This window comes from Lycium barbarum, chromosome 7 (assembly GCF_019175385.1).
Source record: "Lycium barbarum isolate Lr01 chromosome 7, ASM1917538v2, whole genome shotgun sequence".
NCBI classification, from domain to species: Eukaryota; Viridiplantae; Streptophyta; class Magnoliopsida; order Solanales; family Solanaceae; genus Lycium; species Lycium barbarum.
Window position 1 is genome coordinate 91,003,639 of NC_083343.1, and position 27,993 is coordinate 91,031,631.

The 27,993-nt window shown below is 38.3% G+C and overlaps 2 protein-coding genes across 2 annotated transcripts; both read left to right on the forward strand.

Moving 5' to 3' along the window:
* The first annotated feature begins 2,047 nt into the window (after positions 1–2,047).
* LOC132603544 (uncharacterized) lies at positions 2,048–11,078 on the forward strand. The gene is made up of 7 exons (XM_060316667.1): positions 2,048–2,539; positions 4,614–4,748; positions 6,873–7,225; positions 8,158–8,902; positions 8,991–9,087; positions 10,472–10,526; positions 10,651–11,078. The coding sequence occupies exons 1-7, from the start codon at positions 2,173–2,175 to the stop codon at positions 10,711–10,713; spliced, it is 1,815 nt and encodes a 604-aa protein (XP_060172650.1). The 5' UTR covers positions 2,048–2,172; the 3' UTR covers positions 10,714–11,078.
* Positions 11,079–18,456: 7,378 nt separating this feature from the next.
* LOC132603545 (single-stranded DNA-binding protein, mitochondrial) lies at positions 18,457–27,993 on the forward strand. The gene is made up of 4 exons (XM_060316668.1): positions 18,457–18,778; positions 22,116–22,342; positions 26,765–26,865; positions 27,710–27,993. Exons 1-4 carry the CDS (start codon positions 18,563–18,565, stop codon positions 27,787–27,789), a joined length of 624 nt encoding a protein of 207 aa, XP_060172651.1. The 5' UTR covers positions 18,457–18,562; the 3' UTR covers positions 27,790–27,993.

Consider the following 27,993-nt stretch of genomic DNA (forward strand, 5'->3'; position numbering starts at 1 on the left):
CCAAAGGCCAGGAGGATTATTGCAAACAATGGAAATTCCAGCCTGGAAATGGGAAGTGATTAACATGGATTTCATTGTAGGTTTGCCTCGTTCTCGGCGAAAATATGATTCCAGGTGGGTGATTGTTGACAGACTCACGAAATCAGCTCATTTTCTTCCAGTCAGAACCACATATTCAGCAGAAGATTATGCAAGGCTATATCTTAAGGAGATAGTGCGACTTCATGGTGTTTCGATACATATTATCACAGATAGAGGAGCATAATTTACTGCTAAATTCTGGAAGTCCTGTTCACAACATATAACCAATAATAAATTGGTATATTTTGTTTTGTTTAATTAATTTTCATTTCATCTTTCTTTTATTTGATTATAAGAAGAAAAAAAAAGATACTTAAGTAAACAAAATCTTAAAATTCTTTTTCTTTACTATTTTTTTAGAAAAGAAACTGATAATAAAAAATGTAGTTCATCTGACTACTAATCCAGACAGAATATTACTTATCTTTTTTCATTTTACCAATATAATAAAATTAAACTTTTTATGCATATACAATAAACTTTTTTTTTAATCTATTCTATCTCTATTAAATTTATAAAAATATAATTTATTGGTTTCTACTTGCCTCCGTTTTCAATTTATGTGACCCCGTTTGATTTGATATAAAGTTTAAAGAAATGATGACTTTTTAAATTTGTGCTCTAAAATAAATTTTAGATATTTATGCAATTATAAATCATTTCATTAAAGATAAATTTTAAGATTAAGTTAGTTTTAATTATAGAAAGATGAGTCTCAAAAAGGAAATGGTGTGAGTAAAGTGGGAGAGGGCGCATTTTCTCGTCACTAGTTGTATTATAGTTTGACGTGGTTAACAAGCTTTATTTTAATTTGTTTTTTAAATCGAAACGCGAGAAAACTATTCCTATAGCAGTGAGCCAAAGTGATGTTTAAATTACCTGGAGAAAATACTTAAAATACCTCCAACGTTTGATCAAAATTCTAACTACACATTTAATTTTTATGGGGGTCCTATTATACCTTGGATAAATTTTTTCAGTATCAAAATGACCCTTTTTTGCTGATGTGGACAAGAACGTGAATGCACCGCCCAGTGACGCGTAACAGCCTTTAAAAAACAGCATCTGACGTGTTTTGGAGCGCCAACTCAGCTGCCACATAGATTAATTTTGAACTCCCTCCATTTTTAGGCTACTTCATTTTCTTCTTCACCCTATTTAATACCATCTCCTTTTTTTTGTCAAAATAATACCCATTATAAATTCATAAAACATAAAAAATAATATCCCCAGGAAAATCTAATCTTGTTAAATGAAAAACGAAAATCTGAAGAAAAAAAAACAAAAAATCTGAAGAAAAAAATGAAAAATCTGGAAAAAAAAATAAGGTTGAAAAATCTAATCTTGTTAAAGAAAATCTGATTGGAAGTTGCTTGTTTGGAGTTGCTACTTGTTGCTTGGTTGGAGTTGTTTAAGCACTAATTCGTTGAGTTGATTTGGGGAGAAAATTAAACTCCATTGCTAGGAATTTGGAGAAAGCTATGAAGAACACAAAATGAGTTTCTTTAAATTCTTGATTGTTTGATCAAATTAATGGATGAACTTTGTTCTATTTGGTGTTAGGAAGCTTCCTTTCACATTTGAATTTGTTTGGATCAGATTTGAGGAAGTTTGTGTGATTTTTTTTTTCAACTCCTAATGAAGATGATGATGATAATGTTGATGAAGATGAAGGAGAATTGGGTATGAATTTTCGAATCATTACTAAAAATGAAGTATGAAAAATTGAGGGATTTTTTTTTTTTTTTGGAAGAAGAGTAAATGGATGGAGGAAGGGGACAAATTAATAAAAAATGGGGGAAAATTAAAGATGTGGCACGTGAGTCAGACGCGTGTGGACAAGCGCTTGTTAATAATTGAGGTTATCATATTAAACTGTCACATCAGCAAAAAAGAAATATTTTGATACTGAAAAAATTTGTCCGAAATAATAGGACACACGCAAACCTTATGTTTGTAGTTGGGATTTTGGTCAAATGTATTTTGAGTATTTTCTCAATTACCTGCTATACAACTTTTCAGAGAAAAGGTTCATCATCAGCTGCTCGTTTTCTTCTTTCCATATAAACCCTAAACCCTTTGGGTTCTACTATGGATTCTCGTCGACCCTCTCGGGTAATAGATCCAAAGGTTCGTCGGGTGGGTTTTTTCGCACCCGACCCGGATAATAACTATCCCTCATCTCCATCTTCTTCATCTCCAGCAATGATCTCACAGGCAGTCCCTGTTCCCAATTCTACGACGTCGTCATTGCGGCCTCCTCGACGGTCCGAGAGTGAGGAGCAATTGGTGGTGGGAAGTTATAATCCTGTGCAGTCAATGCTCGGAGCTTCTCCCGCGTCCAGTGGAATTGGTGTAGACGGCGAGTTTTCTGAGGATTCTACTAACTGGGTTCGTCAAACTGATGGGTTCGGTATATTGACGGAGTCGAAAGATGATCAGAGTACCTCTAACATTGGTAGTTCTATTACTCCCTCCTGCCAATTTAAGAGGCACCAAGTTTAAGAAACAAACAAAATGAATACTTTTGAATCTTGTAGTCTTAATTTAAAGATATGTGTAGTCCTTTAAATCTTATGTCTTAAACTTGCCATGCAGAATGTTAGAATTGAAAAACTTACTAAATACAGAAATACTTTTTTGGGACAGACCAGACAAATCAAAAAGTAAAGTAAGACACTTAAATTGAGACGGAAGGAGTAATTTATTAAACAGGGAAATGTGGTTATTACATTTATTTGCCCTTTGTGTGCGAGACGAAGGGGGCTAGCATCCTCCTCTCCTCTTCCCCTGTTTAGTAGTCCTTCCATCCTATGTGACACCATTTTACTAGGCACAAAGTTTAAGAAAGAAAAGAAGTCTTTTAGAATTTGTGGTTCAAAATAAGCTTTAAATATTTGTGTGGCTGTAAATCATCTCATAAAATTAAATTATTTCTAAATATAGAAAGGTGGTATTATTTTTTGGCCAGATTAAAAGGAAAGTGTGCAACATAAATTGGGACAGAGGGAGTAGTATTATTTAATTATCACATAGTTTCTTATTCTTCAATGTGTATCATCATTTGCTTTATATCTTGCTATTTTGCTGGTTTTTTTTTTCTTTTTGAGCTGAGGGTCTATCTGAAACAGCCTCTCTACCTGCACAATGTAGGGGTAAGGTTTTTGTACAACACTGCCCTCCTCAGACCCCACTTATGGGACTACACTGGGTATATTGTTGTTGTTGTTAATATAGTTATTGCATTTGGAGTTAACACTGCCTTTGTGGAAAACATAGCTGGTCCTTCGGATAGGGGTACAAAATAGCCATACATTATGGGTGTGTTTGGTATGAATGAAAATATTTTCCAGGAAAATAAGTAGGCTTCTTACTTATTTTCTTGTGTTCGGTACCTAAGTAAAAAGTATTATCCTAAAAGCAACAACAATAACACACCCAATATAATTTCACAGGTGGGGCCTGGGAAGGGTAGAGTGTATGCAGACTTTACCCCTACCTCATGAGCATTTGAATATAATTTAGACAAATAATATGGGTGTGAGGGTAGGGGTAGGGGTGTGGCGTGGTGGGTATGGAGGCTACGGGGATAGCGGGGAAGATGAGGTGTGTTGGAGGGTGGTGGAAAAGGCAATCAATGTGGAATGCCACTTGTGGAACTTGTTTTCCGTACTTCCGCTAGGGAAGTCATGTTCCTCATTTTTAAGGAACTTGTTTTCTTACGGAAAATGTTTCCCATAAATTTTGACCAACCGAACATGAAAATTTGGTGGAAAATGTTTTCCTCCATACCGAACACACCCTGCTGTCTGCCTATAATGATAGATGAATCAAAAAATTTCATTCAACTTATTCTTTCATTGAAATTGAGATTTTTGCCTACCCTCCAATTTTATTTTCCAAAATTTGAAACCTAGGTTAGTGCTTTTTAAACATATGTATAGATTACCTCAGTTTTAGTTTAGGGATTTTTAATGCTAGATATTATGGAAAATGTCCTGTTGTATTTGTTGCAAAATTAAATATGTATATGAAAAAAGACAGGACGAACTTTTGCTCATTTCCTTCTCTGCTTGATGTGGAGTTATATGATAATGTAGATTTAAATTCCTGAACCCAGTCTGAAATATCAATTGAACACAAGATACAGCAGTTCTATGTAGCTCTACTCTTCTGACACCATGTCCTGTGCACATTCAGTAGCATCTTGTAGCTTGCAATTTTAGCTTTATGCATGGGGGTCTATATGATAATGTTTGATGCTATATTAGGACGACACATGGAGCATTATTACTGATGTAGTTCAAGGTTTTGTCTGAGCTATCATTTCTGAGTTTTAACATCTCAAGAGCAGTAAGAATGCCGTTGCTAAATAATGCTTTGTGCTTGCAATATCAGCACTAAACTCCTTTGTTCGCCGATTAAGAACAGTTTGGTTTGCTGAAAGGAGAGTTATCCTCCCGTAAAGAATTTTGATCTTGCTAGAACCAGTGTTTCGCAGATGAGGATAAAAGATTTTTTTTCTCATGCAGAACGGGTCAATGTACAAGTTACTGAAACACCAGATGAAGTAGAAAGAAATGCAAAGCCACTGAAAGGGAACACCACCAAAGCTGAAAGGCGTGCGCTGCAGGAGGCTCAACGAGCTGCAAAGGCTGCTGGAAAAGGTTTCAATCATCTTCCCTTTTTAGTTAGGAAAGCATCTACTAATTCCACGTAGCAAGGATTTTAAAGTTTCTTTTCTTTCTGATACAATTTTAATAAATTGGTTGTCACAAGTTTTTTTTTTCCCACCCGGTGTCCGGTACCCACATTGGAGCCCCGACTAATCCGGATTTGCGCCTGGTAAGGCCCATTTAAGGGGGAAGTTCTCCCTATCAGGATTTTTTCCATACCCAGGCTCTAATCCGAGGCTCTAATCCAAGACTCTGGTTAAAGGTAGAGGGATCCTATCCACCCCACCACAACCCTTGGTAGTATCACAAGAATTAGTATTATTCATTTTCTAGAATTATATTATTTACTGAATTACGTGCTTATTCTGTGTCATGAGTTCTATTAATTGCGTCTCTTCGTCGGCAGTCCCCCTCCTTTTCCAGATGCTTGTGCTTCTCTCTTGTTAGTGGATAATACAGTTTATTCAATATGCTGCTGTTTGAAACATCAATCTTATGTTGTTTGATTGTCATTCTTGATAGTAGAACTGATAGCCAAAAAAAAAAGAAGGATATTAGACTGATGAAGGATAAAGTATTACTTGGTATGTTTTTATCTAACTTTGGTTTGTGAGACTTCGTATAGGTTGTTCTCCTTGTCAACCTCTGATATTCTTCCGAAGAAAAGTTATGCTATCACCTGGCAGCTCTTACATGTGTGATTAGCATTATTCTTGAATGGCCATCTCTTTGTGATGTTGAGGATATCCCGTTGTATATATCTGAGTGAAGTCATGATATGCACTAACTAGCTATGCACTGTGCTTGTGTGTTTGAAATCCATAAAATTCTCCAGGACAAGGTAGGTCAATATCTAAAGGCTTGCATTTTCATTTAAGCCACCAAATAGTGTCATCAATTTTTTTAGCCCTCGTTAATTTTTTTCAGGTTTTTCCTTTTTACATTACATATTTTTAGAATATCTGATCGTGGGTTATTTTGATAATTTTGGCTGTCCAGTAGCTTCTTCAGCCTAATATTTGTCTACTCTTTTGGCCATAAATACATTTTATTCTGAGCTGCAGAAGCTGGTTTCATTTTTTTTTTTTTTTGAAACTGGTAACTGTATCTATATTTCATCTGAGCAAAACAGTACATGGGTTGTACTGAAACCATATTTTCATAAGACCTCCATTACTCTACTGTCCTGTTCCTATATTGAATCTAAAACGTCAATGATGGAAAGAGTCTCATTTGAGTAAGTCTGATTACACCAAAAGCATAAGCTCAAAAGACAATTCAGCTTGATCTTTTGCATACTATTCTCTACATTCTCAAAACATCTAGAATTCCTCTCCTTCCAAATAGTCCACCAGGTACTTGCTGGGACAATTCTCCATCTACATCTGTTCTGTGCCTGCCAACCTGCTTCCTCCCAACTCTGAAGTGCTTCTGTAATCTTTCCCGGCATAGTCCATGAAATGCCTTTGAGATTTAAGAATAGTCTCCAAAGCTGTCCTGTAATCTTGCAGTGTAGAAATAGATGGTTAACTGTCTCTGCATCTTCACCACAAAAGAAACATCTGGAACATAAAGGCATCCCCCTTCTCATCAGATTGTCTTGTGTCACTACTGAGAAGCTGCTTTCATTTTGCCAATATCAATTGGTTATGCATGACAGCATGAGTCTATAGTAGTCTGTTCTTGAATAGCTTTCCCTGTCACAACATGTGCGTTGTTGCCCCAAAGATATTTTTTGTCTTTCTTTTCTGAAACATGAACATTGGAATGATGCGTTTAAATGGAGCAACACGAATATTTAGGATTCATATAGTCGACCGCAAGTCCATAACTAGCTTGGAATTGAAGCATAGTAGTAATAGTAGTAGTTGTTGTTCTTTCCTTCTTGCGCTCTCTTTTTTTTTTTTTTTTTTTTTTTTTTTTGTCTCTCGAAACATGAAGGAAGGTTTTTTGTTGTGGTTTTACCTTGGAAAGATTTCTGATCAGTGAATACATGATAGTAATTGGTATCTTTCGAAATCTGTATGCTCTTAATAAAGTTAGGTCAGAAAATCTTTTTGCTGAGTCGTTAAATCATCTTTCTGAAGATCTACTTTTATTTTTTGTCATATATAGCTGGGGAAACATCTGCGATAAAGTTACATGGACAGTCTGGTAAACCTGCTAAGCAGCCTTTGCAAAAGAAAGATGGTGGACCAATGATGTCTTCTGTAGCTACTTCTGAGACCAAAGGAGGTGACCGACCACCAGAGAAGGATCGCAAGAAAGATGTACCTGCTCCTAGGATGCAATTTGATGATAAGAATCGTGTTGAAAAAGCTAAGAAGCGTGCACTAGTTAAAAAGACTGAAGCTAGAAATAGAGTAGAACTGTTTCGGCATTTACCTCAGTATGAACAAGGAACTCAGCTACCTGATCTTGAATCAAGGTTTTTCCACCTTGACACCATGCATCCCGCAGTTTACAAGGTAACTCCTCCACCCTCATTTCCCATTCTCGGTTATTTCTGCTTTAAAATGGGAAACCATTTCAAGGTAGTAGTTGTCTAAGCTACTAAGCTTGTTTTGGAAGACTTATTCAGCAAGTAAGAACTAAGAAGGCGAGCTACACATTATCATCTTCCTTCGTGATGATGCACTAAGACTCTTACCATCTAACTGCTGAGGCGACTGCTGTTTTGACTTTCACTTTTTAGTGTTTCTCTCCTAACTTTATAATTATAATGCCCAATCCCAATAAGTTAGGTTTCTCTAATAATAGAGATCCCCTACATTTTTTTTTTTTTTGTAACATTGAGATCCCCTACATTTTCTATTGACATAGAAATGTCTAAATAAACTACAATGAACTTCTAGCGAGCATTGAACCTAATGGAAGTGTAGTAACATTGCTAAACTTTAATCCTCGTAAGTGAGTATTGCCTATATGGATCTTTGTCTTCCTTTTTATTTGTTTTTTTGCTAAGTTCGCATGAACTCCAAGAAATTGTAAGCCTTTTGAGACAACTTCATTCTACTAGTCCCTTTTAATCCCTCGAATCACCATGTTTCCTCACCTACGGATGGATACATTTGGAGATATAAGCAGGATATGGTTAAACCATCTCAAGCAACCTTCTCTTATTTTATGTTCTACAATGTTCTTACTTTAGGAAATAGATGATCTAATCTCTGAGTTATAGGCTCTTTTTAATTTTATCATTTATAATTTTCTTACTTTAGGTGAATTTTATTTTCTTTAAGATATCATTATACATTGTAATTTTTAGGGTAAACTTTTGTACAGCTGCCGGTCTTAGTTTGTGATTAGGTAGGACTCTAAAGCATTGTTAACTCTAGTATGACACTAATGTCTTAGAAATGCCATACATATTCATGGTTGATTGTGAACATCTTACCAGGTCGGATTGCAGTATTTGGCTGGAGATATAGTTGGGGCCAATGCTCGCTGTGTTGCAATGCTACAATCATTTCAACAAGCCATCAAAGATTACTCTACACCTCGTGAAAAAGCTTTAGGTAGAGATCTGACAGCAAGAATCAGTGGCTACGTTTCATTTTTTAACGAGTGTAGGCCTCTTTCTATTAGCATGGGGAATGCAATTCGTTTTCTGAAAGCTCGTATAACCAAGTTATCTTTAACTCTTTCTGAGTCAGAAGCAAAAGCCTCTCTTTATTCAGATATTGAACGCTTCATGAATGAGAAGATAGTATTAGCTGACAGAGTAATAACAAGACAGGCAGTTACGAAGATCAGAGATGGTGACGTTCTTCTCACGTATGGTTCTTCCTCTGTTGTTGAGATGACTCTGCTACATGCGTACGAGCTTGGGAAACAATTCCGTGTAATAGTGGTAGATTCTCGCCCTAAATTTGAAGGCCGGGAATTACTTCGGAGGCTGGTGAAGAAGGGCCTATGTTGTACATACACTCATATAAATGCTGTTTCGTACATTATGCATGAAGTCACTAGAGTGTTCATGGGTGCTGCATCTGTATTATCTAATGGGACTGTATACTCTAGAATTGGGACTGCCAGTGTTGCTATGGTTGCTCATGCATTCCGTGTTCCTCTATTGATTTGTTGTGAAGCTTATAAGTTCCATGAGAGAGTACAACTCGACTCTGTTTGTTCCAATGAGCTGGGTATGTCCTATTTACGGATTATATACATTTCCTGCCATATATTGCAACATTATGTGTGGCTTTATTGTTTTTGTTTACTCAATTGCAGGTGAGCAAGATGTGATTTCCAAGGTTCCTGGTAGATTGGATGTTAATTATTTGGATAACTGGACAAGTGATGATAATATTCAGCTTCTGAATTTGATGTGAGTGATTTTCTTCATTTGGTTTTCTCTCACAACTGAGGATAAATTATAGTTCCCTTTGATCTTCATAAAGCTCTTTGTATGCCTTTTATCTTTGTTTAATTAAATGGAGTTTTTAGTGATTGGAGAGTTTGTTATGGTGCGATGGATGTGTGGGCATACTAGGAGAGATAGGATTAGGAATGAATATATCCGGGACAAGGTGGGAGTGGCCTGGGTGGAGGACAAGATGCGGGAAGCAAGGCTGAGATGGTTTGGGCATGTGAAGAGGAGAGGCACGGATGCCCCAGTGCGGAGGTTGACTATGGATGGTTCAGGAGAGATAGAGGTAGGCTGAAGAAGTATTGGGGAGAGGTGATAAGACAGGACATGGCATAGTTCTAGCTTACTGAGGACATGACCTTAAATAGGGGGTTATGGAGGACACAAATTAGGTTAGAAGGTTAGTAGGTAGTTGAGCGTGTCCTGCTTATACTTTCATACTAATAGTAGTAGTACTGCTCTTATAGTTTCTTGTCTTTTGATTTCTGCTACTATCTGTTATTTCTTGTATTTCGATTATCTTATTTATCTGTCGTAGCAACTACTCCTTTTTTCAGACTGCTTTATCATGGCTTATTCACTTTCATTATTTCCATTTTCATACTGCTTTGAATTGCTTGTCCTTATGCCGAGGGTCTATCGGAAACAGCCTTTCTACCTCTCAAGGTAGGGGTAAGGTCTGCATACACTCTACCCTCCCCGACCCCACTTTGTGGGATTTTAGTGGGTATGTTGTTGTTGTTGTTGAGAGTTTGTTATGGTCTATATCTTAGCGGCATTCCGCCCCATGTGCATTGATACAATACGAGGGCATTGGGATGGGAACAAGATACGTAACTAACGTCTGGGAAAAGAAAAGTTCATGACATCAATAGAAGGCAGAACTTTAATTTTACGAAGAACTGTCGAATAGAGTTGTACAAAAACAAAGAACTCCTCTAGAGCTACCTAACATTTAGAAGAATAAACAAAGTTGTCCTTGAGCCTGAGAGAAGTCATTGCCCACTGCTATGGTCCTCCCAAAATCACTGCCTCTGACACCTTCGTAAGCTAGCTTGCTTAAAGTTTTAAGAATTTGAATATCATTGTCAACTAGAAGTGAGTCCGAAAACAAAGATGCATTGTAATGCAAATATTAGTCCAGAAAACGTAAAAGTGAATCCTAAGACACTAGTCAAAGAGAAAGTGCATGTCCTAAGATACTCTTCTGGTAAAATAAGATGTTGAAGAAGTATGGACAAATGTAGAAGTTACTTTTTATCAGAAGATTTTATTCAACCCCTCAAAAGAAAGTAGCAAGTAGAATTTTCCCTTCTAATACTTAAGTACATGATTTTAACAGGTATGATGCTACTCCGTCAGACTATATCTCAATGATCATCACAGATTATGGCATGGTAAGTGGATTTCACAAATTTCTTTCAATCTATGTTCTTTAGGTTTCTACCTGGAGTATTAGATGCATATTTCATTGTTGCAGCGTGACCCCTGCTCATTTCATGGTTTTTTGGTGTTTTCCAGATACCAACCACAAGTGTGCCTGTGATTGTGCGCGAGTATGGGAGAGAGCACCTACTGATATAATTTGTCCAGCTAATGTTGCATTTGGATGTGACAAAGAAGGAACAACCAACTTATTGACAATTTTTGCTGTTAGATAACAGCACCTTATACGAAATGAGTGCATGCATTAAAAATTACCATATAAAACAAAAATAATGCATGCATTAAATTTTTCATCTTGGAGATTATAGAAATTTGCACAGGTCTCAGTAAGTTCTCTGATAAAAATAATTAGGTCATAGTTGTCAGGTGACTCATTGTTAAAGGGTTGCCTTGTATAACAAATTTTTTGAGATTGTTGTTCAACTGTTTGTGCAGTTAGCTTCCCAAGCCAATTGACAGCCAGAAAAGCATTTGCTAGAATAAAGACATCTATGTTTGATTAATGGGATGAGCTTTTAAGGCTGGCAAAATCGTTATTTGGGTTTTTATCTGTTTATGCTCGTACACTAACAAAAGCATCTCTTTTATTTGATAATCTACGTCTTAATTCCAAACTCTTTTGAGATAAGTTATATGAATTGCATGTCCATTTAATCCTATCCCCCATTCAGCACTAGTTTATCATAATTTGTCTTTTTTAGTTAGGAAAAATTGCACGGTTTTCCCTTCAAAGGGGCTGATCTTTAATTTTTGCCCTTTAAAATCGAACTTATGACTTTAATTCTGAAGATTTTTTAAAGACAGTTAATAACACTCTCTCTCTCAGCGCACGATAAGCGTGAGCTAACCTGAGCCCATCAGAAGGGGGAGAGGACAACCACGAAAAGATGCAACCAAGGATCAGATTGATGAAATTAGGCAAGCGGTGGAGTGTATACTAGCGACAACACCCAAGGGAGGCAACACAGGAGGTTTGCAACTTAACCCTAGGACACCGGTGGAAGGGGTTTCTACTCGTGTGGGTAAGGCGCCGCTGGCCACTCCAGAGAAATGGCCAGCGCTCCAATCAACCCATAAGGAAGGTTGGGGGGGGGGGGGGGAGCCTCTTTACATGTTGGAAGCTTGAGTATTCCCAATAAGACCATTGAAGCTTCAACCTCTCATCCGGCAATCGTGGCAAAAGACAAGGTGTTAGAGGGGGATTCCGGAGCACAGAAGAAGATACAACCTGATGTAGGGAAAGCAGCACCCTGGACTAATTTGTTTGAAAACAACAAGCTAGCAGGGAAAAGAATGTCGTTAGCTTTCTTTCCCCCTAAGATTGTTGACGGAGAAAAGGTGATTGAACTTGTCCAGGAAGATGTTGCTAATGAAACTATTAAGTGGAAATCAGCAGTTGTGGTGTATGTGGCTGGAGCTTCTCCTTCAATAGGAGCAATTGAACGTTTTATTGTAGCGCAAGGGAAGTTCGCAACCAAACCTAAAGTGTATTATCACAACGATGGGTACTTTGTGGTGCGATTTGAAAAGAAGGAAGAAAGGGATGCAGTTATGTGCTTTGGTCCACACACATCGAACAAGCGGCCTGTCATCATAAAGCCATGGACTGAGGACTTTAATTTCAACGACGAGATCCTAACTACTATTCCCCTATAGATTAAGTTGCCAGATCTTCCACTTAGTTGTTGGGGTGCTGCAGCCTTAGGCAAAATAGGTAGTATTTTAGGACAACCTCTATATGTTGATGACTGCACTACTCAATATAGTAGAATATCATATGCTCGAATTTTGGTAGAAGTTGATGTCACTAGACCGTTGCCACAGACCATCAAAGTACAAGATCCAAAGGGGAAAACATTCACTCAAAGGGTGTGGTATGATTGGAAGCCGGTATGTTGTCCAATTTGTTTGCAAGTTAGACATAATTGTCAGCCTAAGAAGCAACCAGAGAAGCCTACACCAGTAGCAGGCCAGGATGATCATAAAGAAGTGCCAGTTCCTAAGCCTAAGCAAAAGCAAAGGCAAGAATGGCAGCCACAAGGTATTGTTATAAATGAAACAGGAATAGGCGAGGAGCAAGCAGCTAGAAATGCACAGGAGGTGTCGAATGCAACACCACAACATGATGATAATTGGTAAGTAGTGAGGGGAAAAATCTACAGCAAAGAAAACACAACAGTTAGCTCGACAGGTAACTGCTCCTAATACTAAGCTACTTAGACGTGAGCAAGCAGGACCTAGCACTACTGATTCAACAGTTCAATGTAATGAGGGAAGTGGTGGTGGAGAGGGGAAGGAAGCTGGTTCAAATCTTAGTTCGTCTAAATGATAGTGTCCTGGAATGTATGAGGATTTAGTAATGTGGTAAAGCACAAGGAGATAAAGGTATTTTTAGTTGCAAATAAAGTTAGTCTTGTAGCAATTAGTGAGCATAGAGTTACTGAGAATAAAGTTGCAATGATTCTTAATAAAATTGCACTTGGATGAGACTGGTGTACTAATGCTTCTGCTAATGTCAGAGGAAGATTGTGGGTTGTATAGGATCCTAGTGTGATTCATTTCAGCCCTATAGAGATGCATCCACAATTCATACATGGGTTTGTTAAGCCATATAGAAGCAATAGGGAATTTCAACTTACTGCTGTCTATAGGTTGCATACAGTGCCAACAAAGGGTCCTTTGTGGGACAGACTTAGGGAGATAGAAGGCAGTATGAGGGATTCGGTTACGGGTGATTGTAACACAATTCTAGAGCAAGAGGATAGAATACATGGAAGTGAAGTACAAGATTATGAAATAAGAGACTTTAAGACCTTCATGGAGGATTGTAATATGTCAGAATTGGCTATAGTTGGGAGAACTTTCACATGGACTAATAGTCATGTCTTTAGCATGATAGTTAGAGCATTAGTTAATGCACACTGGATGCTACACATGCCTGCAATACAAGTCCATATACTTGATCCTGCTTTCTCTGATCATTCACCAATTTGCCTTGAAGTGGAAGAGCCTAGAGAAACTGGTACTAAGCCTTTCAGGTTTTACAACTGTTTAGCAGAGCATCCTGATTTCAAGGAAAAGATACAGAGAAACTTGTTATCACAGACTGGAGGTATGAGAGGAGTGTGGCATAATCTCAAGAGAATAAAACTGGTCATGAATGATCTTAATAAAAAAGAGTACATGGGGGTCACAGAGAAAGTACACCATCTGAGAGATGCTTTGAAGAATATGCAAAGCTAGATGAGGAAAATTGATACCACTGTTGATTTGTTTGAGGATGAAAGATGTATTAGGGCTGAGCTATATAAATGGAGCAGCATAGAGGAAAGCATATACAGGAAAAAGTCAAGAGTCAAATGGCTCCAACTAGGGGATGCTAATACCAGTTTTTTCGTTGCAAGTATGAAGTGCCGGAAATCCCAAAATCAAATTAGATTACTCACAACTGACAATGGGACACATGTTAGCACCAATGATGGGATCAAGGCAGAAGTGGTAGGGTTCTACAAGCAACTCCTAGGCACTACCAACACAGATATACCAACAATTCATCCTGCAATTATGAAGAATGAGGCTAGATTAAATAGGCAACAACAATTGCAACTTATAACGCTTCTTACAAAAAGAAGATGTTTTGCAAGCTCTGCAAGGAATAGATGATATGAAGGCTCCGAGTGTGATGGATTCAACTCACTGTTTTAAAAAAAAATCATGGCCCGCTATTGGAGAGGATGTCAGTAGTGCAGTTCTAAACTTCTTTGAAACCGGTATCATGTATGCCCCAATTAATACCACCTCGGTGACTTTGATTCCTAAGATAAAACCTCCTGCCACCATCAGAGACCACATGCCTATATCATGTTGCACTACACTTTACAAGATTATATCAAAACTTCTCATTCAAAGACTTCAGCCTGTAATTTATTTTTTGGTGGACAGTGGATAGACTGCCTTTGTGCCAAGTAAAATGCTGAATGACAATGTTATTCTAAGTCATGAACTAGTTAAATGCTATGGGAGAAAAGCAATTTCACCAAGATACATGATCAAGATTGATATGCAAAAGGCCAATGATTCTCTTGATGGAATTTCTTGGAGCAAGTTCTACAAGGTCTATAGTTTCCAGAGCAATTTGTCAACTGGATAATGATATGTGTAAGAACTGTTTCATACCCCCATTTGCTGCTAAGAGAGGGGTTAGACAAGGGGATCCTATGTCCCCCTATCTATTTATGCTATCAATGGAATATTTAACTAGGCTATTGAAGAATTTGAGAGCCACCCCTGATTTTCAATATCACCCGAGGTGTAAAAAGTTAAACATCATAAAATTGAGCTTTGCGGATGATCTATTATTGTTTTGTAGAGGAGATGAGAAATCTACATCAAGGTTATATGAATGTTTCCAGCAGTTTTCTCATGCCTCTGGCCTTATAGCGAATCAGAGTAAGAGTAGCATATACTTTGGAGGGGTCCCGGAACCTATTAAAAAAATATCATTCAAACACTTGGTTTCTCTATAGGGAAGTTGCCATTCAAATACCTTGGGGTCCCTTTGAGCTCCAAGAGACTTACTGTAGCTCAGTGTCAACCCCTCCTTGAGAAGATGCTTGGAAGAATCACTAGCTAGACATCAAAATTTTTATCTTATGCAGGCCGCTTACAATTGTTGAGGAGTGTTTTGATAGCAGTGCAATCTTTCTGGTCCCAAATCTTTCCTCTGCCTAAGAAAATTATACAAAAGATAGAAATAGTATGCAGGAAGTTTCCAAACTTTGGACAGGTGCAGCTGAGGCCAAGAATAAGGCCCTTGTGGCATGGGACCAACTTTGCTGGCCAAGAGAGGTAGGTGGGCCGAACATTACTGATGTGTACACTTGGAACAAAGTTGCAATAGTGAAGCAACTGTGGAATCTAAGCAAGAAGAAGGATAAGCTCTGGATAGTGTGGGTACATACATATATATGAAGGGGAGAGCAGCTTGGGATGTGATTGCCAAGCAAGCCTCTTGGTTGATTCAGAAAATTCTACAGGCTACAAAATATCTAGCTGAGGCAAATCTAGACATGGTGACCATCCTTTAGGCTGAATAATATTCTATGAAAGATGTGTATAATCAGCTCAGAGGAGACTATCCAAAAGTTGAGTGGAGGAGGCTTATATGCAACAACCAAGGCAGTCCCAAATGGATCTTTGTGTTGTATTTAACAATTCAATGCAGAATGTATACAAAAGATCGACGGGATAAATAGGGGATTCAAACAAGCTTATTATGCCCTCTATGTGAGGTGGAGAAGGAGGATCATCAACATCTCTTATTTGTATGTAATTTCTCTACGCTGGTATGGGTAAAATTACTTATCTGGCAAGGTATTAACAGAGGAGTGTTGAACTGGAAGGATGAAGTCAACTGGGCAAGTCGAAGGGCAAAAGGAAGAGCTGCACATGCTATTATATATAGAATGGTGCTGGCTGGGGTAGTGTATCATCTTTGGCTTGAGAGGAACCAAATGATTTTTCAGCAGAAGAGTAGAACACCTGAGCAATTGCTGAGAAGGATCATCCAAGAAGTGTATGGAAGAGGAGCAGCTTCTCCAAAACTAGCTAGTATTTTACGATCATTAAATTTTTACCCTTGATAGTTTTGGTAGAATAGAGGTGAAGTAGAAACTTTGCAGACAGCAGCATCACTTGAGGTTGGGATTTTGTCCAACTCAAGCTATTTAGATGTACATAACGTTCACTTTGGTAAATAAATTCTTTAATTACCCAAAAAAAAAAAAAAATCGAACTTATGCTTAGTGGGGCTTAAACTCTTTAAGGGCTCAGGGCATAACTTGTGTGATTTTATGATGCGAAAATATAAACTTATGTCCTGCCGAAAAGTTGTTTGCCTTGAAAGACAAAAATTAAAGACGAGCACCAAATGGGGACAAAAGTGCAAATGATCCTTACATTAGCCGTAAGCCTATTGCAATTTTCCTTCTTTTTCCGGACGTAGGATTACCTATACTTTCTGAAACTCACATAGGCAAAGTTATGTTGAAACCTCAGAATCTTTGCTAGCTTCAGTAGAAAAATATATTGTACCATGTGAACTTGAGTAGTTTCATTATGTAATTTTATTGTTTGATTAGAATATACGTTGAAGGGTTAATTTCGGCGTAATCTTCTGTTTGTTCGAAATTTAAGTGTAGGAAAGTTAAATTGTACCTTCCAAACGAAATGCATATGACTGATACTTTCCTAGCTTATTCTATCTCGAGAGACTAGATTGTTAACGAAGATTTTCGTCAAAGGAAAAAAGAAGCACAAGAGCTGGTAGCCCAATTCCTTACAAGTAATTTCAAAGGCTAGACGGACAAGTTTACTCTTTCTAAATTCTTTGATGGTGAAATTCTTTAGCATATGTCACACATAACTAATACTGTAGTTTATCAATTTTCTCTGGTTTGAATGAAAAGGGTGTTTAGCGTATTTATCTAACTTATGCACTATCTGAGTAGTGGAAGACGAAAATGATAAAAATAGTTTAATAAATAAAACAACAAGATGAAAATGATAAAAATAGTTTAATAAATAAAACAACACATGAGGATTGAAACTTAAATAGTTCAATAAATTTAGAGCTGTGAAAACTTTATAAATTAATATTCCGCATTGTTAAATGGATATACACAAAAATGGTGTAATGATTCTTTTACACCTTTAGTGTAATTCAACTTATTATAATAGGTTGTTTATATTATTAAAGATTGTTAATTAAAAATATAAAGTTATCTATAATTACTTTTTATGTAATCTTATTGCGTAAATGTTGTTTACATGATCAGTGCACCGATTTTAAATTCTTGCTAAATGCACGTATCAAACAAAAAATTTGAATTCTTGCTAAATGCACTTATCAAACAAAATCTATTATAAATTAAAACATAATAAGTAATAAGGGTGGGAAAAATAAGATATCGATGAAATGATCGAAGCGAAATGGTCAAACACCGACATTATCAAATGAGAAAAAATGGAATAAATAGTAGGCTTATGTGAGATATAATACTTGACGAGATTAATTTTTTCTGAATTTCACTTGCCAAAAAACCAAACTATATGACGTTTGAATTAGGACTCATTTCAATACTAATTTTTTTCTGAATTCCACTTGCCATAAAACCAAACTATATGATGCCTGAATTAGGACTACTCTATCAATAAATTCTTTTAGCTATTTTTCTTCAAAAAATGTATTGCTCCATTACAAACTTAAAAAGGGGCTACAATTAAAAATGTAGCATGGGAAACAAACGTTAGTTCCAGTGATCTAATGGTAACCTTAGCAGCTCCTCCTTGGACTGCTAAAGGTCATTTTTTCCATTCATATCGTAAAGGATTATATTACATTATTTTCTTAAATTTTGTTAATTACAGTTTAATAATAACAATAGTTAATATTAGTATTGCTATGTCAAACATAGAATAATACTTACTTAAATTGAGATATGAGTAGCATGTTTGGCCAAATTTCTAAATCCAGTTTATTTTGGAAAATGTTTTTTTTTTTAAAAATATCTTTTTGAGAAATAATTTGTGTTTAGCTAATCAATTTGAAAAATATTTTTGAGCAACACTTAGTGTTTTACCAAACTTTTAAAAAATGTTCCTAAGTGTCAAAAGAATACTTTTGGAGAAAAACTATGTTTTTAGTTTCTACTATTCTCCAATAACACTTATTTTCTCCTGAAAACTTGGATAAACACGTCACTTTTTTTTTATTTTTTTTAAAAGAAGCACTTTTAGTGTCTTAAAAGCTTTGACAAACAGAGTATTATTAGTGCTAATGACAGAAATATAAAGTGTAACTAAACACAGGTAAATTGTACGTACTGGTCTTAATTTAATTATTTCCAAATTGTTGCCACCAAAGTGCCGCCTCTAGTACAAGGGTTTAAACGAGTGGGAAAAGAAAATTCACTTGAAAGGCATACCAATGGCATCCTCAGTATCAAGAAAGCTCTTACGCACTACCCTTAGAAACCCTAGCTCCATAAAAGCTTCACAGCTCTCTTCATTTTGCACAAAAATCTCAGACGATTCGGAACCGGAATCAACAGGATTTTCATTACCTTCATCTTCCGAGTTGAATCAAGAACGCAAATACATTGAGCGTCCCCTTGAAAATGGCTTGGAAGTTGGTATTTACAAGGTAACATTTTTGATTAGTTGAGATAAATTGTGTGTTTGGAAAATGTTTGGGGAGTGGGGGTTGAGGGGTGGGTGGTGGTAGGCACACTGACATAGGGTGGGGTGAGTAGGGGATAGGCGTTGATGTGTTTTTATCGATCTGAAAAATGTCTTCCTTCACATTTTTATGGAAAATATTTTCTCCTATTTTAAGAAAAACATTTTCCGAGCTATTTAGGGTAAGGGAAAATGGGAAAACATTTTCGGTCATACCAAATATACAAACCTTATGTCGGAATTAACAGATTGAGACATTGATTTTGTATGTTAGGTATTCATTTTGATGACATTCTAACTGTTTGCATATATGAATTAGTATGTCTTTGTATGTTATCATATGTAAATGTACCAATAGCAGGTTCGTGCATATACGTGTTGGTGTTTATATACATGTTTGGTGCTGAAGTTTACTTGACAGTTGCTTGGATGTAGGTAGTTACACAGTGGATTATAAAAAATGGAGATAAGTTTATACTTGTTATGCATCTGTTAGTTGTAAGTAATGGATTAAGAGATTGCTTTGGATGACATGTGTTATTCACATACAATTCTAATGAGATTGGGCGTTTGAGTCTTTGAGATACCAAGATTTTTTTTTGGGGTGTTGGCGGTGGTGAGGGGTTTTAGGGGTGGGGGGGTGGGGGGTGGGGGTGGTATTTACCGGTATGTGGCTTTGTAGATATATGAATGAACCAATAGCTGGGTTGTGCATGCACATAATGAGGTTTATGTACATGTAATTGTTCTGTGTCTGCTCGGGAATTGATTAGGAGTAGGTATTTACAAGGTAAATATGATAAATGAAGCTAGATATGTGAACCTAGTGCATCTACTAGTTGGAATTTTGAGAAAGCATATGATAGATTACCAAGAAAGGTCCTTTGTGTGGGACTGTGGGTTTTGGAGAAGAAAATAATTCATATTAAATATATAATGTCATAAAGGACATGTATGAAGGAGTCATCACTGACGTTAGAACAATAGTAGGAGATATAAAGGAGTTTCCATGACTTTGTACTTACACTACAGATCGACATTGAGTTGTACTTGTTTGACTTGGTTATGGATGAGCTAACCAACATAATACAAGTTGATGTCCCATAGCGTATGTTATTTGATGACCAAATTGTGCTAATTAACGAAATCAATGAGGGTGTCAGCAGTTTGAAGTTTTGGAGAAATACTCTAGAGAGTAAGTGTATTAGGATAAGTAAATAATTAAGACCAAATATGCATTGCAAGTTTAGTCAGCATTAGAAGAATGAATTTGAAGTGAGATAAGAGGGGATTGTGGTTTCTCAATGCAAATAATTTAGATATCTAGATTCGTTATTCCAAGAGAATGGAATGATAAATGAAGATAGATATTACGCATAGAATCAAAATCAGATGTTTGAAATGGAGAAGTGTTGCTAGGATTTTGTGATAAAAGGATGCCTACCAAAGTTAAAAGGTAAGCTCCATATATCAGTTAGAGACCATCAATGTTATATGAAAGTGAATGTCGCACCATTAAAGTCCACCACATCTACAAGATGAGTGTTGTGGAGATGCAAATGCGGTCTTACAAGAATAGACAAGCTTAAAAATGATCACATTTGACAGAAAGTGCAAGTAGCACACATTGAGGATAAAATGAGAGAAGGTTGATTGAGATGGTTCGGTCATGTCCTTTGTCGACCACCAAAGGTAGCGGTTCGTAGGCGCAAAACCATAGTGAGTGAAGGTGTTAAAATGGCGAGACAGACTTAGTTCTCCAAAAAAAGGCGAGACGGACTTAAAATCACATGGAAGGGATTGTCTCAAAGGACTTACGATTTCATAGAATCCATGTACACTTAGCGAAAGATAGACACAATGGAAGATAAACATCTATATGGGCGACATGCTCCAAGGCTTTGGTCTGGTGGTAAGAGATCAAAGAAAGATAATAAATGGCTCTTACGGTGTGACTTGGAAGAAAGGGGAATGAAATAGCAATTACCGTTTCTTCTATCTGCAGCTATCTTCTCCTATTGATTAAGCCCTTCAATGGAATTTCTTCTATTTGCTCTGAGGAATTCTCGGGTTAACCAGAATCATCTCGTTAGCTTTTAGAGACTCAGAGAGAGATCAAAAAGCAAAACTCGCCAAGGAGAAGGCAAAAAAAGAAGAGTTAAGGGAAAGAAAATAGGCACAACCTTTACCAGTTAAAATAAAATAAAATAGACACAACCTCAATTAATAATAATATTCACCCTAAGCCTTTCCTCCTTTGAACTTCTCCCTCTCGTCATGCTTGCCAACAACCCGTTTTCTATCTGCCAGTCTACACGTGATGTGTGGGTTAGGCCCATGTCATGGGTTCGAACTCTGCTGCAAACAAAAGCTTTGTATTTAAGTGGAGAGGGGGAGGGATGAGTCCATTACCTACTGAGTTTCGAACCATGCCCACTGGCCCTCCGGGATTTCTCGATTATCAATTCTTTTTTAAAAAAGATCTAAATAGGTGTTAAATGTTTTAGTTATGTTAGTATGTTTTATTTTTAAACTAGTCATGTTAGTATGTTTACTTTAGGTCCTGTGCTTTCTAGGAGTCTATTAGCCCTTCAGAGATGTTTATTTTAGTAAAATTGTGGTGAACTCATACCACTCATTATCTGTAATATTTTAGTTTATGATTTTTGATTTAATTTTTTTTTTGTTTTATTCTACGATGTTTGCCTAATATGAATTTAAATAGAGAGTCATGGTACGTGAGAATTCATATAGCTGACCCAACTTGTTTGGGGTTAAGGTGTAGTAGTAGTTGTTGGCATTTAGTAGATGAAGACACTATTTTGCATATTACAGCAGATACGACCCCGACAGTTCATATGTAGTCTATGTCTATATATTTATGATATGTAAATGCACCAATGGAGTTTATGCATACATATAATGGTGTTTATATGCTTGTAAATCTTTGATGATTGAGTGGGGATTTGTTGGTTTGTTTTTTGTTTTTCGCATTTTAATGGAAATATTTAATATCGGAATGCAATGGATCCGAATAGAGCTAAATGAATATAGAAGATTCATCTAGCTGACCCCTAGCTGAAATTGGGATTAGGGAATGGTTGATTGATTGATTAAGTTGTGTTTGAATTAGCAGTGTGAAGATTATGGTTTGCCAATTTTGAAAGAAAAATTGGTACAGCTGCAATACCTACTTCCTTACCCACCAAACCAAAAAGATAAGAGGCAACAGTTGTAGTCATAAATATATTAGCTCTCTGCAAATATAAGTTGGTTTGATGTTTTTTGTGGAATCGGGACAGGCAATCTTGGTTGGTCAAGTTGGCCAGACACCAATACAAAAGAGGTTGAAGAGTGGGAGGACGGTGACTCTGCTATCCCTTGGAACAGGTGGAATTCGGAACAACAGGAGGCCGTTTGATAATGAAGAGCCAAGAGAATATGCCAATAGGTGTGCAGTTCAGTGGCACAGGGTCTCAGTCTATCCCGAGAGGTTGGGGGAGATGGCCATGAAGAGTATTATTCCAGGGTATGCTTCCATTTTCCTCCATCTCTTTACTGTTTAAGTTAAGTTTGGGCTTATGCTTGTAATTTCCCGTGTTAGTTAATGTTTTCCATTGTTTGCTTAAAATTCAACCTGATGAGGGTTGTGTTCATCTAGAGCTCACTTTTAATTCTATTTTGTTGTGAAGTCAATATAAGAGCCTGCTTCATGGTTAAGCCTTGAATGAGTGGCAGTAAAAAAATTGACTTATTCGCTGCTTCTTGTTTTTTCCTAAATCATAAGAATCCCAAAAGAACTTTTCATACATGAAATTTTACGTCACCGAAGAATAGGTCAGTGTTATACAAACAATCAACAACAACAACAACAACAAGCCCAGTAGAATCCCACAATGTGGGGTCTGGGGAGGGTAGAGTGTACGCAGACCTTGCCCCCACCTTGAAAGGTAGGGAGGCTATTTCCGATGGACCCTTGGCCAAGAGAGAAAACAAGACAAAAAGTCAGATAGGGACAAGCATATCAAAAACAATATGAAAACGAGGAATAAACAAAGCGAGAAAGTCATGATAGAACAGTCTGGAAAGAAAGGAGCATTAGCTACCATAGATAAATAAGATAATCAAAGTACAAGGCCCAACAAATATAAGCATAAATCAAATGGCAATAAACGAAAGAGCAAAACTACAACTACTAGGATGAAATGATAGGAAACCTAGCCTTTTATCCTAATCTGAGTTCTCCACAACCTCCTATCTAAGGTCATGTCCTCGGTAAGCTGAAATTGCGCCATGTCCTGTCTAATCACCTCTCCCCAATACTTCTTCGGCCTCTCTTTATCTCTCTTGAAACCGTCCATAGCCAACCTCTCACACTTCCGCACTGGAACATCTGTGTCTCTCCTCTTCACATGCCCAAACCATCTCAGCCTCGCTTTTCGCATCTTGTTCTCCACCGATGCTACTCCCACTTTGTCCCGGATATCTTCATTCCTAATTCTATCCCTCCTAGTGTGCCCACACATCCATCGCAGCATTCGCATTTTCGCGGCTTTCATCTTCTGAACATGAGAGTTCTTGACTGGCCAACATTTCGCCCCGTACAATAAAGTCGGTCTAACCACCACTTTGTAGAACTTGCCTTTAAGTTTTGGTGGCACTTTCTTGTCACACAGCACTCCGGAAGCGAGCCTCCATTTCATCCACCCTGCACCAATATGATGTGAAACATCATCGTCGATATCCCCATCTCCCTATCTAATAGACGCAAGATACTTGAAACTTCCTTTCTTTTGGATGGCCTGGGTACCAAGCCTCACTTCCTCGTCAACCTCATGCGGTACACCACTGAACCTGCACTCCAAGTATTCTGTCTAGGTCCTACTCAATTTAAATCCTTTAGACTCCAACATCTATCTCCAGCCCTCCAGCTTAGTGTTAACTCCGCTACGAGTCTCGTCAATCAAGACTACGTCATCCGTGAACAACATACACCAAGGCACCTCACCTTGTATTTGTCGCGTCAATTCATCCATCACCAAGGTGAATAGAAACGGGCGAGGAGTTGATCCCTGATGCAACCCCATCAGAACAGAGAAGTGCTCCGAGTCTTCTCCTACTGTCCTTACCCTGGTCTTAGCTCCATCATACATGTCCTTTATCGCTCTAATGTACACCACAGGTACACCTTTAGCCTCCAAGCATCTCCATAGGATTCTCTCTTGACACTTTGTCGTAAGCCTTTTCTAGGTCAATGAATATCATGTGCAAGTCCCTTTTCCGCTCCCTATACTGCTCCACCAATCTCCTTACAATATGAATGGCTTCTGTAGTCGAGCGCCCCGGCATGAATCCAAACTGGTTCTCTGAATTAGACACACCTTTCCTCACCCTCATCTCTACCACCCTTTCCCACACTTTCATAGTGTGACTTAGCAGCTTGATACCTCTATAGTTGTTGCAGCTTTGAATGTCGCCCTTGTTCTTGTGCAAGGGAATCATTGTACTCCACCTCCATTCTTCGGGCATCTTCGCTGTCTTGAAAATGACATCAAACAACCTAGTCAGCCACTCCAAGCCTACCCTGCCTGCACTCTTCCAAAATTCCCCAGGAATCTCGTCAGGTCCGGTCGCTCTTTCCCTGCGCATCCTACGAACAACTCTTTTAACCTCCTCAACCTTTATATTCCTACAATATCCAAAGTCGCGACGCCTATCAGAGTACTTCAAATCTCCCAACATAATGTCTCTGTCCCCTTCTTCGTTCAAGAGTTTATGAAAGTATGACTGCCATCTCTGTCTAATGTGAGCTTTCTGTACCAACACTTTGCCATCCTCGTCCTTGATGCACTTCACTTGATCCAGGTTGCGTGCCTTCCTCTCTCTCGCCTTGGCAAGCCTAAACAACTTCTTATCCCCACCTCTGTCCTCTAGTTCTACATAAAGGCATTCAAAGGCTGCCGTTTTTGCCGTCGAAACTGCCAACTTCGCCTCCTTTCTCGCCATCTTATACTTTTCCCTATTCGTCCGCTTCTCTTCATTATCCTTGCTATCTACCAACTTCACATACGTCTGCTTTTTTGCTTCCACCTTCCCTTGGACTTCTCCATTCCACCACCAATCCCCTCGGTGCCCACCACGGCGGCCTCTTGAGACCCCCAATACCTCTCTAGCTGCTTCCCTAATGCAACTGGCCGTCCTATGCCACATAGTGCTCGCATCCCCCCTACTATCCCACACTCCCATAGCCATCAACTTCTCCCCCATCTCTAGGGCACCAGACAAAGTCAAACTCCCCCACCTAATCCTCCGTCGGTCATCCACGACCCTCTTCTTCTTCTTCCTCTTTATCTCCAAATCCATCACCAATAGCTTATGCTGGGTCGTAAGATTCTCACTCGGAATGACCTTGCAGTCCTTACAGAGGCCTTTATCATCTTTTCTAAGGAGCAAAAAGTCTATCTGCGTTGCACCCACTGAGCTACGGAAGGTTACCAAGTGCTCTTCCTTCTTCGGAAAACTCGAGTTGACTACCACCAATCCAAAAGCCTTTGCGAAATCCAGGAGTGAGACTCCTCCACCGTTCCTGTCCTCGAAGCCAAATCCTTCATGGACATCGTCATAACCCCTCGAAACAGACCCAATGTGCTCATTGAAATCTCCTCCTACTAATAACTTCTCAGTAGGCGGTATACTTACCACCACTTCGTCCAAGTCCTCCCAAAAGCGCCTTTTTTCCTCTTCGTCCAAACTCGCTTGCGGCGCGTAAGCACGAATAATGTTCAAGGTGAACCCTCCAACGACCAACTTAATTGCCATCATCCTGTCATTGATCCTCCTAACCTCTACCACCTGATCTCTAAGCTCACTATCTACTAAGATCCCTACCCCATTCCTATTCCTCGACCTACCCGAGAACCAAAGCTTGTACCCGTCCACATCCTTAGCTTTAGGTCCTACCCATATAGTCTCTTGGACGCAAGCAATATTAATCCTCCTCTTCGTAAAAATCTTAACTGACTCTATGAACTTTCCCGATAAAGTCCCAATATTCCAAGACCCTACTCAACCTAGAAGCTCCCTCAACCCCCTTAGCCCCCCCAACCCTAGCCGCCGTCCCCAACCGAGAACATGACCCTAGTCTATCATCCCTCACCAAAGCCACTAAAACAAATATACGCTAGTGAAAGGTTTATGTAAGACAAACAAAGGGATCAATACTAAAGCACAAGTTAGCAAGAGTCTATAGGCAGTGAAATAGATATTCAGTTAGGCGGAGCAGGCAAAATTTATAAGGCTAAAAGACAGGGAATGGGCTACTGGAGGTACCGACTCCAATTAAATAAAACCTGTTCACCACCGAAAAAATCCCTGTTTGCCGCCAGTAATACTGTTCCATGGCCGGAATCACTGTTCACCTCCAGGAACCGCCGGAAAACTTGAGTACCTGTGCAGAAACTGACCGGAAACCTACTGGTGAAGGGTTTCCGGTCGCAGGGTAGAAGAGGAAGGAAAAGAGAAGGAAAAAAAAAGGAAGAAAGAAAGAAAAGAGAGGAGGGAGAGAGATCTGGCCGGCTGGAAAAACGTACTACCAGTGGTGGTGGTCGTCGTCGCCGGTTGCCGGTCGGGGTGGGGAGGTGGGATAGCTGATCTTACCGTTGTGGGGGGGGGGGGGGGGAAGGTGAGAGAGGAGAGAGAAATACGATAAGGGTTATAAAACACAATCTTTTCTAAAAATATATAACGAGCTGCCGGATTTCAGCTAAGAGGGCCGTTTTCTTCCCAGGAAAAAGAAAAAGCATCTGAATTTGGCATTGTGGTGAAAGTTTGTTGTGCATCTTTACTGAATGCTTACTTTCTTTTGATCTGTATTTTCATACTTCTGCTTCCCAGCTCTTTTCAAATGATCTAACCTTCTTCTGATAATTGTTTGGTGCACTGCACATTGTAGTTCAATCTTGTATGTGGAGGGTAACCTTGAAACAAAAATCTTCACTGATCCTATCACTGGTCTTGTACGGCGCATACGAGAGATTGCTGTACGAAGAAATGGTAATGTACTACTTTAGTTTTTCTACTTCTTCAGTAAAATTTAGTTTCTCTTTCACTTTCGTGCATATAGTTTTAAATTCATTCTATTCCAGCATTGTGCATATTTTGTTCTTCTTCACTAAAGTTAGTTTCTCATGCATTTTCCTGCATGTAGTTTTAAATTCTGCTGACTATTTCAGCCCTATACATAGCTTTTATTTTGTTTTCTCTTGTATGCAATCAGTTTGCCATCAGAAATGAGTCTTACGATTTCTTTGGCTATATTCTTGCTTAACCTTGACTAGAAATTGTCGATTCTCTTTGGACATACTAGGTTGGAAATATACTTATGTACTGGATTCTAGTGTCTAGGTTACCGTGCTTGTGTGACCCTCTCAGCAACTGCTTCTTTTGGAGGCTGGGTCGGTTGCTGCAGTAACCTTTCAAAGTCTGTAAATTGCATTATTAGTTGAACCCTTGTTTCCAGCTTCTATCATAGCCGCCCTTTTAGTTTGAACTTTGAAGATGTCCTGTAGAACTTAAGTTTATAAGCTTCGGTTGAAAAGTAGCCTAGGGGCTATACTTGAATTACAAGCCAATTTTGAAGAGCTTCATAGCAAACCATAGATGCGTCTTGCACCGGATTCTGAAACGACCTAAAATTCAGTGTTGTCTCTTGACGATCATGGAATTGTTTCTGATATGGTATTCTGGCTGATTTCCACTTGTAATCTTGTGGAGGAGTATTGGTACATGCATAAAACCATAATGAGCATTAAATCCAGGAAAATTGCAAAGTTCTAAACAACTTATTTCATTTGCCATGAAGTAACCTTTATGATCTCTAATTCCCTGACGATTGCAGGTCGTCTGGTTTCCCTTGGGAAAGGGAGTGAAGGCCAGCAGCAATCACAAGCAGAAATCAAAGGGGTTGGTTATTACTAAGAGTGGGCTTGCAATGAAAGCAACCGAATCTTTATGTAGAAGAATCGTTCGAGTTGTCTTGTATTTTTTTCCTTCCCTCACATTAATCCGAGGAGCAATATAAACTGGATCAACAATCTGATAGTTCGGTGCCTATGAAGTTGTATCTGATAATTTGTCACCTGTCTGCTGGTTAAGTTAATTCATATGAGCTTTGAGCTGCTA

Bases quoted from the DNA above. Each gene is read 5' to 3' on its own strand.
- LOC132603545 (XM_060316668.1), top strand. From the start codon at position 18,563: ATGGCATCCTCAGTATCAAGAAAGCTCTTACGCACTACCCTTAGAAAC. The intron at 18,779-22,115 runs GTAACATTTTTG...GAATCGGGACAG, and splicing joins TGGAAGTTGGTATTTACAAG to GCAATCTTGGTTGGTCAAGT. The intron at 22,343-26,764 runs GTATGCTTCCAT...TGCACATTGTAG, and splicing joins ATGAAGAGTATTATTCCAGG to TTCAATCTTGTATGTGGAGG.
- LOC132603544 (XM_060316667.1), top strand. From the start codon at position 2,173: ATGGATTCTCGTCGACCCTCTCGGGTAATAGATCCAAAGGTTCGTCGG. The intron at 7,226-8,157 runs GTAACTCCTCCA...ACATCTTACCAG, and splicing joins TGCATCCCGCAGTTTACAAG to GTCGGATTGCAGTATTTGGC. The intron at 8,903-8,990 runs GTATGTCCTATT...ACTCAATTGCAG, and splicing joins TGTTTGTTCCAATGAGCTGG to GTGAGCAAGATGTGATTTCC.